General features: G+C 37.8%; 1 protein-coding gene across 3 annotated transcripts in view; it reads left to right on the forward strand.

Moving 5' to 3' along the window:
- capslb (calcyphosine-like b) overlaps positions 1–14,260 on the forward strand; it is a 73,520-nt gene extending 59,260 nt beyond the window's left edge. For 2 of the 3 annotated variants that reach the window (XM_039779568.1, XM_039779570.1), the window contains exons 3-5: positions 6,743–6,920; positions 7,301–7,510; positions 12,548–14,260. In XM_039779568.1, coding sequence (XP_039635502.1) covers positions 6,743–6,920; positions 7,301–7,510; positions 12,548–12,649 — 490 coding nt within the window. In that variant the 3' untranslated portion in view covers positions 12,650–14,260. Of the gene's footprint in view, positions 1–6,742; positions 6,921–7,300; positions 7,511–9,164; positions 9,282–12,547 lie in introns of all 3 variants that reach the window. The other variant, XM_039779569.1, reaches the window with a different exon arrangement.
- Positions 14,261–16,022: the final 1,762 nt, after the last annotated feature.

A 16,022-nucleotide genomic window follows, 5' to 3' on the forward strand; every position in this document is an offset into this window, starting at 1 on the left:
TATAGTATGTCGAAAAAATCGAAAAAAGTCATAGTATAGTATGTCGAAAAAGAAAGGTAAGAAAAAAAAAAAAAGAAGAAAAAAAAAAACAAAAAAAAGATGTAAAGAAAATGTGTAAAAGAAAAAGTATAGTATAGTAGCAAAATATAGTAGCAAAAAGAAAAGTATAGTATATGTAAAAGTCGAAAAAGCATAGTATAGTATGTCGAAAAAGAAAAAAGTCATAGTATATGTCAAAAAGGAAAAAGTCATAGTATAGAGTAAAAGTAAAAAAGTCATAGTATAGTAAGTCGTAAAAAGTCTAAAAAAGTCATAGTATAGTAAGTCGTAAAAAGTCATAGTATAGTATGTCGTAAAAAGTCGAAAAAAGTCATAGTATAGTATGTCTAAAAAAGTCAGAGTATAGTAAGTCGTAAAAAGTCATAGTATAGTAAGTCGTAAAAAGTCATAGTATAGTAAGTCGTAAAAAGTCAGAGTATAGTAAGTCGTAAAAAGTCATAGTATAGTATGTCGTAAAAGTCAAAAAAAGTCATAGTATAGTATGTCTAAAAAAGTCAGAGTATAGTATGTCGAAAAAAGTCATAGTATAGTATGTCGAAAAAAGTCGAAAAAAGTCATAGTATAATATGTCGTAAAAAGTCTAAAAAAGTCAGAGTATAGTATGTCTAAAAAAGTCAGAGTATAGTATGTCGAAAAAAGTCATAGTATAGTATGTCGTAAAAAGTCTAAAAAAGTCATAGTATAATATGTCGAAAAAAGTCTAAAAAAGTCATAGTATAATATTTCGTAAAAAGTCGAAAAAAGTCAGAGTATAGTATGTCGAAAAAAGTCATAGTATAGTATGTCGTAAAAAGTCGAAAAAAAGTCAGTTTAATATGTCGAAAAAAGTCTAAAAAAGTCATAGTATAGTATGTCGAAAAAATTCTAAAAAAGTCAGAGTATATCATGTTGAAAAAAGTCATAGTATAGTATGTCTAAAAAAGTCATATTATGGTATGTCGAAAAAAGTCTAAAAAACGAATAGTATAGTATGTCGAAAAAAGTCAAAACAAATCATATTATATTATGTTGAAAAAAGTCATAGTATAGTATGTCATCAAAAGTCTAAAAAAAGTCATAGTATAGTATGTCGAAAAACAAGGTTATTTGAAGGTTTTTTGGCTTCAGCTGGACAATAATGTTGTTTTATATTCCATATTTTAAGGTGTTTTACACAAGAAAACACTTTAATCCATTTTGATATAGTTATGAAAAGTGCCTGTTAAGCTACTAGTAGCTTTGACTCACCTTCACTCTGATTCGTCCTCATCGGTGGATGCTGGAAATCCAGAAATTCCCAAGTTGAAATCGACACCAAGGCAACGCAACGCAAACGCAACGCAACGCATCGGTTTGAGAACGAAGCAACTCTTTAAGTTTTAAGTGTAGTTGTGGGTCTTTACCTTTGGCTGGGATCGAACCAGCGGGTTACGGTGGCAGCCGGCGCTTCTCCTGGACCGTCTCCTGCTGACTGACACGATGAACCAGAGAGAGGAAGAAGCTGCAGGAAGTTTAAAACAGCTCCAACAACCTGAGTGGGGCTGACTGAAAGATGAAAGTCTCTCAGCTCTGGAGAAAAAACTAAGACCTCCCAGATCCTGATCCTGTCGGTCTGGGGATTGAACCGGCAACCTCCCGCTAACAAAACTTCTTCTTTAACCTTTAGCCACCACTGGCCCATATGTAGAAAAAGTTTAAAAAGTCATAGTATAGTATGTCATAAAAAGCCATATTATATTATGTCGAACAAAGTCTAAAAGAGTCATAGTATAGTATGTTGTAAAAAGTCGAAAAAAGTCATAGTATAGTATGTCGAAAAAAAGTCACAGTATAGTATGTCGAAAAGTCGAAAAAAGTCATAGTATAGTATGTCTAAAAAAGTCATATTATGGTATGTCGAAAAAGTCTAAAAACGAATAGTATAGTATGTCGAAAAAGTCAAAACAAATCATATTATATTATGTTGAAAAAAGTCATAGTATAGTATGTCATCAAAAGTCTAAAAAAGTCATAGTATAGTATGTCATCAAAAGTCTAAAAAGTCATAGTATAGTATGTCGAAAAAACAAGGTTATTTTAGTAGGTTTTTGGCTTCAGCTGCACAATAAAGTTGTTTTATATTCCATATTTTAAGGTGTTTTACACAAAAAACACTTTAATCCATTTTGATATAGTTATGAAAAGTGCCTGTTGCTACAGTAGCTTTGACTCACCTTCACTCTGATTCGGTCTCATCGGTGGAGCTGCTGAAATTCCAGAAATTCCCAAGTTGAAATCGACACCAAGGCAACGCAACGCAAACGCAACGCAAACGCAACGCACGCAACGCCAACGCAAACGCACGAAGTTTGAGAACGCAAAGCAACCCTTTAGTTTTAATGTTGTAGTTGTGGTCTTTACCTCTGGCTGGGATCGAACCAAGCGGTGTCTACGGTGGCACCCGGCGCCTTCTCTCCGGACCGTCCTCTGCTGACTGGACACGATGAACGCAGAGAGGGAAGAAGCTGCAAGTATTTAAAAACAGCTCCAACAACCTGAGTGGGGGCAACTGAAAGATGAAAGTCTCTCTCAGCTCTGGAGGAAAAACTAAGACCTCCCAGATCCTGATCCTGTCGGTCTCGGATTGAACCGGCGACCTCGCTTAACAAAATTCTTCTTTAACCTTTAGCCCACCACTGGCCCATATGTAGAAAAATGTTTTAAAAAGTCATAGTATATATAAAAAAAAATATTTTTAAAAAGTCGAAAAAAGTCGAAAAAAGTCATAGTATAGTATGTCGAAAAAAGTCGAAAAAAGTCAGAGTATAGTATGTTGAAAAAAGTCGAAAAAAGTCAGAGTATAGTATGTCGAAAAAAGTCGAAAAAAGTCAGAGTATAGTATGTCGAAAAAAGTCGAAAAAAGTCATAGTATAGTATGTCGAAAAAAGTCGAAAAAAGTCAGAGTATAGTATGTCGAAAAAAGTCGAAAAAAGTCATAGTATAGTATGTCGAAAAAAATTCATAGTATAGTATGTCGAAAAAAATTCATAGTATAGTATGTCGAAAAAAGTCGAAAAAAGTCATAGTATAGTATGTCGAAAAAAGTCATAGGTTTAGTATGCGTCAAAAAGTCGAAAAAAGTCATAGTATAGTATGTCGAAAAAGTCGAAAAAAGTCAGAGTATAGTATGTCGTAAAAAGTCGAAAAAGTCATAGTATAGTATGTGCGAAAAAAATTCATAGTATAGCATGTTGCGAAAAAGTCGAAAAAATTCATAGTATAGTATGTCGAAAAAAGTCGAAAAAAGTCATAGTATAGTATGTCGAAAAAAGTCAGAGTATAGTATGTCGTAAATAGTCGAAAAAAGTCAGAGTATAATATGTTGAAAAAAGTCATATTATTGTATGTCAAAAAAAGTCTAAAAAACGAATTGTATAGTATGTCGAAAAAAGTCTAAAAAAGTCAGAGTATAGTATGTCGAAAAAAGTCTAAAAAAGTCATAGTATAGTATGTCGAAAAAAGTCGAAAAAAGTCAGAGTATAGTATGTTGAAAAAAGTCTAAAAAAGTCATAGTATAGTAAGTCGAAAAAAGTCGAAAAAGTCAGAGTATAGTATGTCGAAAAAAGTCGAAAAAAGTCATAGTATAGTATGTTGAAAAAAGTCGAAAAAAGTCAGAGTATAGTATGTTGAATAAAGTCTAAAAAAGTCATAGTATAGTAAGTCGAAAAAAGTCGAAAAAAGTCAGAGTATAGTATGTCGTAAAAAGTCGAAAAAAGTCATGGTATAGTATGTTGAAAAAAGTTGAAACAAATCATATTATATTATGTTGAAAAAAGTCATAGTATAGTATGTCGAAAAAAAAGGTTATTTGAAGGTTTTTTGGCTTCAGCTGGACAATAAAGTTGTATTATATTCCATATTTTAAGGTGTTTTACACAAAAAAACACTTTAATCCATTTTGATATAGTTATGAAAAGTGCCTGTTAAGCTACTAGTAGCTTTGACTCACCTTCACTCTGATTCGTCCTCATCGGTGGATGCTGGAAATCCAGAAATTCCCTATACTATGACTTTTTCTTGACTTTTTTTGATATACTATACTATGACTTTTGGTGTACATAACAAATGACCGAACAAACAAGTATGTTAGGAGTGTCAGGAATAGCTCACTGAGATTAGCTGCTCATCTGATATTTCATAATCTGTGGTTGTAGGTTCAAGTCCCATCTCTTTCTTGAGAGTTTTTAAGACTGTTTTCAATATACTATATTTTTTCAACTTTTTTGACATATTATACCATCACTTTTTACAACATACTATACTATGACCTTTTTTTGACTTTTTTCGACATACTATACTATGACTTTTTTTTCGACTTTTTCGACATACTATTCTATGACTTTTATAGACATACTATACTATGACATAATATATTATGACTTTAACAGAACAAACAAGTAAATCTGCTACTCCAGGACTAGCTCACCAAGATGAGTTGCTGGTTCAAGTAATACTTCATAATCTGAGGTTGTAGGTTCAAATACCATTTTTTTTTCTTGAGTTTTTGAAGTTTTGAAAAACTATACTATGACTTTTAAAGACTTTTTATGACATACATTAATATGACTTTTTTTTTTGACTTTTTTGACATACTATACTATGACTTTTGGACATACTATACTATGACTTTTCAACATACTATACTATGACTTTTTTCAACTTTTTTCGACATACTATACTATGACTTTTTCTCGACATACTATCAAATCATAAGAATTATCTCAGGACAAGTTACAGAGAGAGTAGGTCTAGACCACATTCTATAATTTAAAAAGACACAACAATTACAGTAATTCCCCCAAGAGCAAGCGTTTGCAGTGGCGATGAAAGACTTGTTTTATTGAGAAACTTCGGACAAACCCAGAGGTTTGGTAGGTGGTGTCTGACAGAGCCGGTTGGGGGTGAACAGTGGCAATAATAGTCACAATAAAGATAATGGAACAATGACTAAAAATAGTAGTTTTAGTAGTTCATGACGTAGCAGGGCTCTGCAGTATGTAGCAAGGTGTAGCAGGACACTGCAGGGCATAGCAGGGTGTAGTAGGGCGCGGAGAAGAACCACGGTGACAGCTGCAACCATGATTTAGGTGCCACCCTAATCCAAGGAAAACTCTGGGTGAAACAAACATAAGGGCTCTGGGGAATAAGCTCCCCAGAGCTAAGTTAGTAACAAGCTTTTCTGGAACATGGATACACTCAGATGGAAAGAGAGAGGAGAGAGGAGCTCAGTTTCTCAAAACACTTTATTATAACAGGAGTGAGTGCTACCAGTCTACAGTCATTCAGGTCCTCCAAGGATGCTTTTTTGGGGACCGGGCTGATTGTTGCTGACTTCAAGCAGGGTGGTATGATTAGAATTTTAATGCATTTATCGTCATTGTACTTTAAAATAGAGCGTGAGCAAACCTTTTTGCACACCTCTTTTGGTCGGGCAGGTGCGTAGGATATGATCAAAAGTAACAGATCAAAAATTGTTGAGAGAAAATCCCGCACACTGACCATTACGCAAGCAATAATTTATTTAGAAAAATACAACGTTTCGGTCCCAGACCTTCATCAGGTAAATTCACACATTCACCTCAACCATAACCTAAAATAGTTTGGTTGACTAATCAGGACCAATCGAGTCCAGCCGTTGAATGACATCATCCATTCACAAAAGTGGCACTCCCATCACGGACTTTGAAGGCAGAAAAAAAAAGTCCGTGATGGGAGTGCCACTTTTGTGAATGGATGACGTCATTCAACGGCTGGACTCGATTGGTCCTGATTAGTCAACCAAACTATTTTAGCGAAATTAGGAGTGCTACTCCACTGGCTGCATACAATAAATACAATAAATAATCCTTAGGACATAAAAACAGTAAAAGAGCAATGATCAGATAGGTGCAAGTGTAGAAGTGTAGGAGGTGACAGTGAGTGACTGGCTTTGTCTAACTACCTTTGTTTAGGGAAAGCATTGCATATGGGAAGAAGCTATTTTTAAATCTGGTGGTGCTGGATTGTATAGACCTATAATGCCTACCAGAGGATAACAATTTAAAACGGTGGTGGCCAGGATGAGTATTGTCCTTGATGATGTTCTTGGCTCTTGAGAGAGTGCAATATCTGACAGGAAGGGGAGGGGGCAACCAATGAGTCTTTCTGCAATCTTGATAATTCTCTGCAGAGCCTTTTTGTCTGCAGCAGAACCCGCAGCAAACCACACAGAGATGCAGTATGAAAGGATGCTCTCATGACGGCTCGTGCTAGTGTTGGTGGTGATGGCGCAGTGGATATGACACGTGCCTTTGGTGTGGGAGACCTGGGTTTGATGCCTACTGTGATACATCAACCAATGTGTCCCTGAGCAAGACACTTAACCCCTAGTTGCTCCAGAGGTGTACAACCTCTGACATATATAGCAATTGTAAGTCACTTTGGATAAAAGCATCAGCTAAATGACATGTTATGCTAGGGATAACTCTACTATTTTTTTCAACATACTATACTATGACGCTGAAAAGTATAATACAGGCTCTTTAAGTAAAAGGTCTAAATACTTTGTCCACCAATAAGTACTTTCACTTTAACTATTATGTATTTACTGATGTGAAGTTGGAATGCAGTTGCCATGTTTGTAAAGCATTATAAAAAGATTTCACACTGACACTGTGTTTGTCAGAACCTTCAAAATAATGGATGATGACAACAGCCGCTCCCTGGACCTGAAGGAGTTCCTGAAGGGTTTGAGTGATTACGGGGTCCAGATTGAGAAGAAAGAAGCCATTGATCTTTTTCAAATCTTTGACAAGGACAGGAGCGGGACCATCGACTTTGACGAGTTTCTCCTTACGTTGAGGGTAAATATAAGGGTTGGGTAACGAAACCAGGTGTTAATTATACTCAACAGTGTGGTCCTGTAAGTAAAAATCCTGTTTATTTCTCCATAAGGATTTTGATTGTCAGCCATAATGTCTAAACCATCTGAGGTAGACTGACCACGAGCTGTGAGGATGTGAAACAAAGGTTTCTGCTCCTGTAGAAGACACAAGTCTGTGTGAAATCAACCTTTTTTTTAAATATCGGTTAAGGCCCCGTTTAGACACCAGCACCATTTTATAAGTATTGTTTTAGCACCTATCTTTAATAAAAAAAAAAGCAAAAATACCCTAGCTAATATTCAGACTAACTGGGCAGTTAAGAAGCATTTCATGTCCTAAAGTTCATGTGTTAACTGCAGCCAGAGATGTCGAAGGCCAGGAAGGAGGTGGTGATGGAGGCATTTCGGAAGCTGGATAAGACAGGTGACGGGGTGATCACTGTCGAAGACCTGCAAGGGGTTTATAACGTTAAGCACCACCCCAAGTATCAGAACGGGGAGTGGACAGAGGATCAAATCTTCAGGAAGTTTCTGGACAACTTTGACTCTCCGTATGACAAAGATGGAAAGGTAACTCTCTGGTAGCACTTTATAATAACCATCATTAACAAAAGCATTCTCATGAACCGATTCGTATAATATCATAAGAAAAGCTTAGCACAACAATTCGTATGTATCCTATGAAAAGTGAGCTTAATGTGATGACGATACTTAAGTTTAGACACCACTTCCAGGACATGAACACCTGTTTCCTGGGTGAAAGTCTTGTGTTTTCTCCTTAACTTCTCCAGGACATGAACACCTGTTTCCTGGGTGATAGTCTTGTGTTTTCTCCTTAACTTCTTCAGGACATGAACACCTGTTTCCTGGGTGAAAGTCTTGTGTTTTCTCCTTAACTTCTTCAGGACATGAACACCTGTTTCCTGGGTGAAAGTCTTGTGTTTTCTCCTTAACTTCTTCAGGACATGAACACCTGTTTCCTGGGTGAAAGTCTTGTGTTTTCTCCTTAACTTCTTCAGGACATGAACTCCTGTTTCCTGGGTGAAAGTCTTGTGTTTTCTCCTTAACTTCTTCCAGGACATGAACACCTGTTTCCTGGGTGATAGTCTTGTGTTTTCTCCTTAACTTCTTCCAGGACATGAACACCTGTTTCCTGGGTGATAGTCTTGTGTTTTCTCCGTAACTTCTTCCAGGACATGAACTCCTGTTTCCTGGGTGAAAGTCTTGTGTTTTCTCCGTAACTTCTTCAGGACATGAACACCTGTTTCCTGGGTGAAAGTCTTGTGTTTTCTCCTTAACTTCTTCAGGACATGAACACCTGTTTCCTGGGTGAAAGTCTTGTGTTTTCTCCTTAACTTCTTCAGGACATGAACTCCTGTTTCCTGGGTGAAAGTCTTGTGTTTTCTCCTTAACTTCTTCCAGGACATGAACACCTGTTTCCTGGGTGAAAGTTCTTTTGTTTTCTCCTTAACTTCTCCAGGACATGAACACCTGTTTCCTGGGTGAAAGTCTTGTGTTTTCTCCTTAACTTCTTCCAGGACATGAACACCTGTTTCCTGGGTGAAAGTCTTGTGTTTTCTCCTTAACTTCTTCAGGACATGAACACCTGTTTCCTGGGTGAAAGTCTTGTGTTTTCTCCTTAACTTCTCCAGGACATGAACACCTGTTTCCTGGGTGAAAGTCTTGTGTTTTCTCCTTAACTTCTTCCAGGACATGAACACCTGTTTCCTGGGTGAAAGTCTTGTGTTTTCTCCTTAACTTCTTCCAGGACATGAACACCTGTTTCCTGGGTGAAAGTCTTGTGTTTTCTCCTTAACTTCTTCCAGGACATGAACACCGTTTTCCTGCGTGAAAGTCTTGTGTTTTCTCCTTAACTTCTTCCAGGACATGATTGTTGTCTGGAGTTTGCACCTTCAAGGTTGACAGCACTTAATTGGAAGTCAGTTTGGATAAAAGCGTCAGGTAAATGACATGTAATGTAATGTAACATGAAAACTTCCCGGCTTGAAAGCCCCATTTTTTAGGAGCCAAACATCCCCCCGACCTCCTCGCTACAAGGATCTTCATGCTCTTATACAGCAGCAGTCGCTAGACTACATACAGATTACACTGCTTTACTTTTCACAACAATATGTGCGAATGCTTCATGAGAACAGCCTGAATGTTTACAGTTTGTGTAATTATTGATATAAATGTACATTGATGCTGATATTACTCTCTGAAGGTGACCAAGGAGGAGTTTATGAATTATTATGCTGGTGTGAGTGCATCCATCGATACAGATGTCTACTTTATTGTGATGATGAGAAATGCCTGGAAACTGTGACTTAGCGTCCTACTGGTAAACGAGCTCATTGTTCGGGCGGCGGAGGTTTACGTTTCAGGGTGTTTTCTGTTTCTCTCCACAGAGACTGCTCACTGTTGACTCTGGGAATATTCGGAAAAGTATAATGTATGGTTTTTACTTTTTTAACCCTCCTGTTGTCCTCAGGGTCAAATTTGACCCATTTTCAAAACGTTTCTTTGTCAGAAATTTGGGTTTCCTTCCCCCAAATTGTCAAAAAGAATAACGTTGATGGTTCTCTACAACGCTCTTCACAAGTTAAATAACTGATCAGTTCACTACTTTCATTGAATTTGGGTGTTTTATTTAATTTTATAGCATTTGAAGAAAAAATAATTGATTAAAGAACTTTGAAAAAAGTGACAGAAATGTAGGGGAAAAATCAACAAAAAAATACGCCAAAAAGTGTCAAGAAATGTCGGAGAAAACTTCAAAAACTTGGTCAAAACAACAACAAAAATATCCAAAAAAATCAAACTTCGGGAAAAGTGACAACAGTAAGTAACTTTAAATTTTGACCCAGAAAACTAAAAGTTGCTGGTCTACAGGAAGACAACACGAGGGTTAAATATACAAGAAAGAGAAAAACATTGAATTTGCAACATGACATCATGACGAATTCGCGTAAACATACCACGCATTTTGAGCTATGTCTACGCTGTATACAGCGGACGGCAGTCTGCAACGTCACAGCGTAAACATACACGCCACTTTCTAAAGCCACGTGGCGTCTTATCGCGAGGCTATATTTGGGTTTAGGAAACGTCACACGCAGGTTGGGTTTAGGAAAAGAACAAACATGGAAAGGAAACGTCACGCGGGACACGATCCCAGGCCTCCTGGGTGAAAGTCCTGTGTTGTTTGACCCACCCCCCCCCCGACCAACCTCCCTATACAGATTTTCGGCCTTTCATACTGCTCGCTACGGCGTCAAATCACACTCAATCCCAAAGTAATGTAAGTCAATGGAGGTCAAACGGCGTTGATACGTCTTGATAACACGCCAATAATGGCATACGGTTTGACGTGTCCTACATACGCCACTTCATGACATCAGTCTGGAATTTGTCAAAGAACCATACAAGATACAAACCTCAGTAGTAAAATAGTTTTCTGTCTGATCGTTTCACGCAGCGGGTTGACTCTGACTTTTCACTCTGTCCTTCAATCAAAACCCAAATCATCCTTTTCCATTTCAGTGTCTGGACTCAGACACACTCCTCACATGCTGTTTCCATCCAAATATGAAGCTCATTTTTTATTTATTTTTTGGGTTAAAATATCTGTCTCATAATTTCACTGTTGTGTCTTGTCACTAACATACTTAGTACTTTGTATTCCTTCAAAAAAGTGAAGTCACACAAGCGGTGGAAGAAGTATTCCTTTACTTCAGTAAATTAACTAGATACAGTGCCTTGCGAAAGTATTCGGCCCCTTGAACGTTTCGACCTTTTGCCACATTTCAGGCCTCAAACATAAAGATATAAAACTGTAATTTTCCCCACTGTCAAACATGGTGGTGGCAGCATCATGGTTTGGGCCTGCTTTTCTTCAGCAGGGACAGGAAAGATGGTTAAAATTGATGGGAAGATGGATGGAGCCAAATACAGGACCATTCTGGAAGAAAACCTGATGGAGTCTGCAAAAGACCTGAGACTGGGACGGAGATTTGTCTTCCAACAAGACAGTGATCCAAAACATAAAGCAAAATCTACAATGGAATGGTTCACAAATAAACATATCCAGGTGTTAGAATGGCCAAGTCAAAGTCCAGACCTGAATCCAATCGAGAATCTGTGGAAAGAACTGAAAACTGCTGTTCACAAACGCCTTCCATCCAACCTCACTGAGCTCGAGCTGTTTTGCAAGGAGGAATGGGCAAAAATGTCAGTCTCTCGATGAGCAAAACTGATAGAGACATACCCCAGCGACTTACAGCTGTAATCGCAGAAAAGGTGGCGCTACAAAGTATTAACTTAAGGGGGCTGAATAATTTTGCACGCCCAATATTTCAGTTTTTATTTGTTTAAAAGGTTTGAAATATCCAATAAATTCTGTTCCACTTCATGATTGTGTCCCACTTGTTGTTGATTCTTCACAAAAAATTACAGTTTTATATCTTTATGTTTGAGGCCTGAAATGTGGCAAAAGGTCGAAAAGTTCAAGGGGCCGAATACTTTCGCAAGGCACTGTAGATAGATAGATAGATTTTTATTGATCCCAAAAACATTGTTGCAGCATCAAAATATCAGACACACAGCTCACATACAGAGTATACATTAAATAATAGGAAAACTAGTAACTAAAGATGTAACAGATGAATGTAGTGGAGTAAAAAGTACAATATTTCTCTCTGAAATGTAGCGGAGTAGAAGTAGAAAGTAACTAAGTACAAGTACCTCAAATTTCTACTTAAGTACAGTACTTGAGTAAATGTGCTTAGTTACATTCCACCACTGAGTTACACACGTAACACTGAAATAAACAGAAATACATTAAGTCAAATTTGGAGTGATATTGATTACATTCACACAGTTTGTAACAAGTTAAAATCAGTACACAATACCTTTAACACACCTGTGACTGTCTGATTCATTACAAGGCACGGGTTGTTTAACTTCCTCGGGTCCTATCCTGCACCCGGCGCAGCGCAAAGCCCAACTCCAGCGTCTTTACTAGTTTAAGCCGACCCAGTTGTCAGTTTCCTGTCCAGCACCCTCGTCGTTTAAATAACAAATGCACCTGCTCCCATCTGTGCTGGTCTTACAGGGAGGTGTGTTCAGGTGCATTCTGGGAGTGCTGGTCTTACAGGGAGGTGTGTTCAGGTGCATTCTGGGCATTGGTTGATTGCATGTTACGCCCTAAACACACCTCTGATTAATGAAGACACTAAGTACAACCCTTTAGAACCAGGCGCCCGGCACACAGACCCTTTTTTCCTCCGTCAAACTAGCAGAAGTGGATTTGGACACGCCCTAAACACACCTGCACCAGGCGATTTCTCGCCGTGTGCTCAGATTGTTAAAATAGGGCCCCTCTTCTTTGACAGAATGTTTAAAGGAAAATCTACAGATTGTCTTACAGAAAGTATAAACAAATAAAATGGACTTGACTTTTGGCTCACTTGGATGGAAACAGCAGCCGTCTGATTAATTAACAGACCTTTTCTCTGCTCTTTATTTCGTAGTAAAACTGTCTGATTCACTTTGATCTTTGTCATGCTGCGACTCAGTCGACAGTAACATCTTTCCTCTAACCAACAGGTGACCAAAGAAGAGTTCGTCAACTATTACAGCGGCGTCAGCGCCTCCATCGACAGTGACGTCTACTTTATTCTTATGATGAAAAACGCCTGGAAGCTCTGACTCGCGTCAGAGGACAAGAAAAACAAACCGGCATTAACTGTGAGAGTCAAGGAAAAATCCAAGAAAACAGATGAAATGCTTTTATTATATCTGGCACATTCAGACTTGAATGAGATAAAAAAAATCACTTCAACACGTTTCAGCGTCCAGTTTTTTTTAAGGAAGTACAATGAAGGCATTGGATTGTCTCACAAGCACATTCGTTACTATAAAGAGCTCTAGTTAGCTAAAATGAAAATAGAAATGATCAGTTTACTGTTGCCACGGTTGTATCATTAAAGTCAGGTTATCAAGCTAAGCTTCAACCAGACTAGCAAGCTAGCACAACGTAGTGAGCTTTTTCATTTAAGCTAAAACAAAAGAAACAAAACAAAATTGATCTCTAATATAAAATTTGAGACCTCCTGTGTGGATATACTACATGCACATCATATACTACATAACATATTATCACAATGAACACATGTATCTAACTATAACAGTGGAGCTCAGTCTACTTACCATGAAACCATGAGGCTACTGCAGACTGGTGATGGTGTGTAAGAATTTACCCTAAAGTCTGCAGAATAGCAGCGATAGATGGTGCTCATGTTACAGAAAAAGCCTGTCTCGTATGGAAACTACTGGCCAAAAAAAAGTTACCTTTTAATTGCAAGTGGAATTATTAACTCCGCTACACTGGGACATTGTTTCCCATTTATAGCAGCTATTTGTACTATTTTTCAAGCCATTTGATAACATGCTTAAAGATATGTACGTCATTTATAATACATGATAGTTGCCAAGGAAAAACTGAATTTTATTATAACAACAAAGTGTGCATGAGATTTGTGGGTACCCAGAGAACCATTTTCATTCACATAACTGGAGGTCAGAGGTCAACAGACCACTTTGCAAAATGTTTTTTTTTTCTCAACAAAATGTGGCCTAACTTTGGAGCATTATTCAGCCCCCTTCCCAACAAACTAGCATTCATTTGTTTTGTTCATATAGATTTAGTTATTAGGACAATGCACATTAATCAACATTTCTGTAAATGGCTAATTTACTAAAAGGTAAAATGCCTTCATCCAACTTCCCGAAGAAGGCTGAAAGCCAAAACAGGTTAAAGTGATGTTTTTAATCTTATTCTAGTTCGAATGTGTCAGATGTAGTTAAGACATTTTACTTTTTCTTTGTAAAAAACGAAGGCCTTGGAGTTTTTCTTGTTGCTCGTTGGATTTGTTCGTGCCAAAGAGCACCGTCTTAATTTTCATAAAGATTAGTTCCAAGAAGCTCTCCAGTTCTTTGGTTTTTCATTGTCATTACCTGTGTTGTAGGGAACTTTACATTGTCCTTTAATAATAATAAGTTTTAATTTTGTTGAGTGAATACGATCGAGCTCTTTCTTCCAGCTGTAATTAATCCCATGCTTTCAGAAATGAATTCTTCAAATAAATGTACAATCCTAGTTTAGAGAGAGATTTGTTGCTGTTTTTAAAAGTTGAATATTACCTTAATTTTGTAGGTGAACACAAGGCAACAGTTTGATTTAACAACTATTATATTTTATTGTACAATTATATGCAGCACAATACGCTTTGTTAAAATAAAAACATTGGTACAATCAGACTTTACCGTGTAGTTTACAGTGTATTTAGTACAGTTGAGTCTGGAAAAAAAGAAGCGTACATTCTGGGAACATGAGGTGTAAGTTGTGTCGTATATATTAAGAAGCAGCATTGTGTCAGAAACAGGAGGGTCATGTTGCTGGAGCCAGTGTTGTAGTCAAGACCACCTAATCCGAGACCAAGGCATCACTGAGACCAGAGTGTATTGAGACCGAGACATTTTATCGAGACAAGACCAGTGTGAGTTCCACAATGCACGGCACGATAAATGTGAAAAATGCTAACCATAGGTACTCCTCAAATTAATCTGAAAGATCCCAGCCGTCTCAGTCAGCGTAACTTTACAGAATTTAGACACTGTTGTGTGCTCTCTTTACCACACTGCAGAGTGCTTTCTTTTACATGTTCTTTTTGTGCAAAAGAACTCCTTATTGTTTAGGTAGCCAGCCAAAAGCTTCTTCTCCTGTCTCCTGCATTCACTCTCCTGGCAGTGAGAGGAAGTTAACAGGATCACATTTCAAATTAGACATGAGTCGAGCTATTTGTTGCGTTTGGAGCAGGGAGTTTGGAGCAGGGAGTTTAGCATCCAATCACATTAATGATGTCAATAAACAAATCATTTAGTGATATCCCTGCAGTTATGGTCTTGAAATAAAATTTAGAGTACTTTTTATTTGAAAACCGAGATAAGACCGAGGACAAATGTGGCCAAATCCAAGACTTTCAAAAAATGGTCCGGACTCGGGTACTACAACACTGGCAGAAGCAACACACCCACATCTCACCTTATGATTGTAACGAATGATCAAACATGAACTATGATTCACAGCTGTCGGTCAGAAAAGGCTGAGTGCTTTAGAACGACGAGAACAGCCTGTTCCACCCACATGATGAAATCGCACAACAGGTGTAGTCTCTCACAGTTTCAGTGCAGATACGAGCAGCTTTCTTTTAAAGGATCTCGCTGGTGTTTATGTATATTTCAGCTCAAATCATTATACAGACAGGTGACAACTGAAAAAGAAATGAAAGACCTCAACGAATGGTTTCTATCTTTAACCGAAGAGCTCTGAACTCTTCTGGAGGGTCGTGTTGGAAAAACACTGCATAAGGAAACTGCAACTAACAATTTTTTGACTTTTATAGTCAATTAAACTGATGATTATTTTCTAGATTAATTGATTAAATGTCTGTGTGGCATTTTCTTTTGCGGGGTGCAAATGTTCCACCAAAACAAGTTCCTTCCTGAGATTATTTAACAGAGCCACCGTCGCTGCATCTGGAGCTTAGCCCGCCTAAGACGACTGGGATTGGTTTAAAGAAATGCTAAAAACCCAGGAGTGTATGCTCCTGTAGCCAGTCCTTCCTTCGCAGCGCTGTGGAGATAGAGCTGGTAATGCCAGACTATCTAGTGCCAAACACTAAGTCTTCACATTGAGATTTACTTTCATTTGTCACCTATCTGTATGAATCCAAAGCATGATGTATGTTGTTAAACTACCTTTCATGCTACCAACACAACAGCTAGATAGGTCTTTCTCAAGGGGGTAAGCGAGCATCTGGAAAGCATACCTCCTATGGGGAGATTCTGATGCTACCAAGCCATCACCTTCCGTTAGCATCCCATTGACTCCCATTCATTCTGACGTCACTTTGACAGAGAATAACTTTACATCTGAAGCGTTTAAAGACTCTATTTCTCCGTTGTTTATTTCTAAAGAAACACGACAATGTATAAAAGGCTCCATTACCTTGTACCTCAC

The sequence above is a fragment of the Perca fluviatilis genome, chromosome 17 (assembly GCF_010015445.1).
Source record: "Perca fluviatilis chromosome 17, GENO_Pfluv_1.0, whole genome shotgun sequence".
In the NCBI taxonomy this organism is placed as follows: domain Eukaryota; kingdom Metazoa; phylum Chordata; class Actinopteri; order Perciformes; family Percidae; genus Perca; species Perca fluviatilis.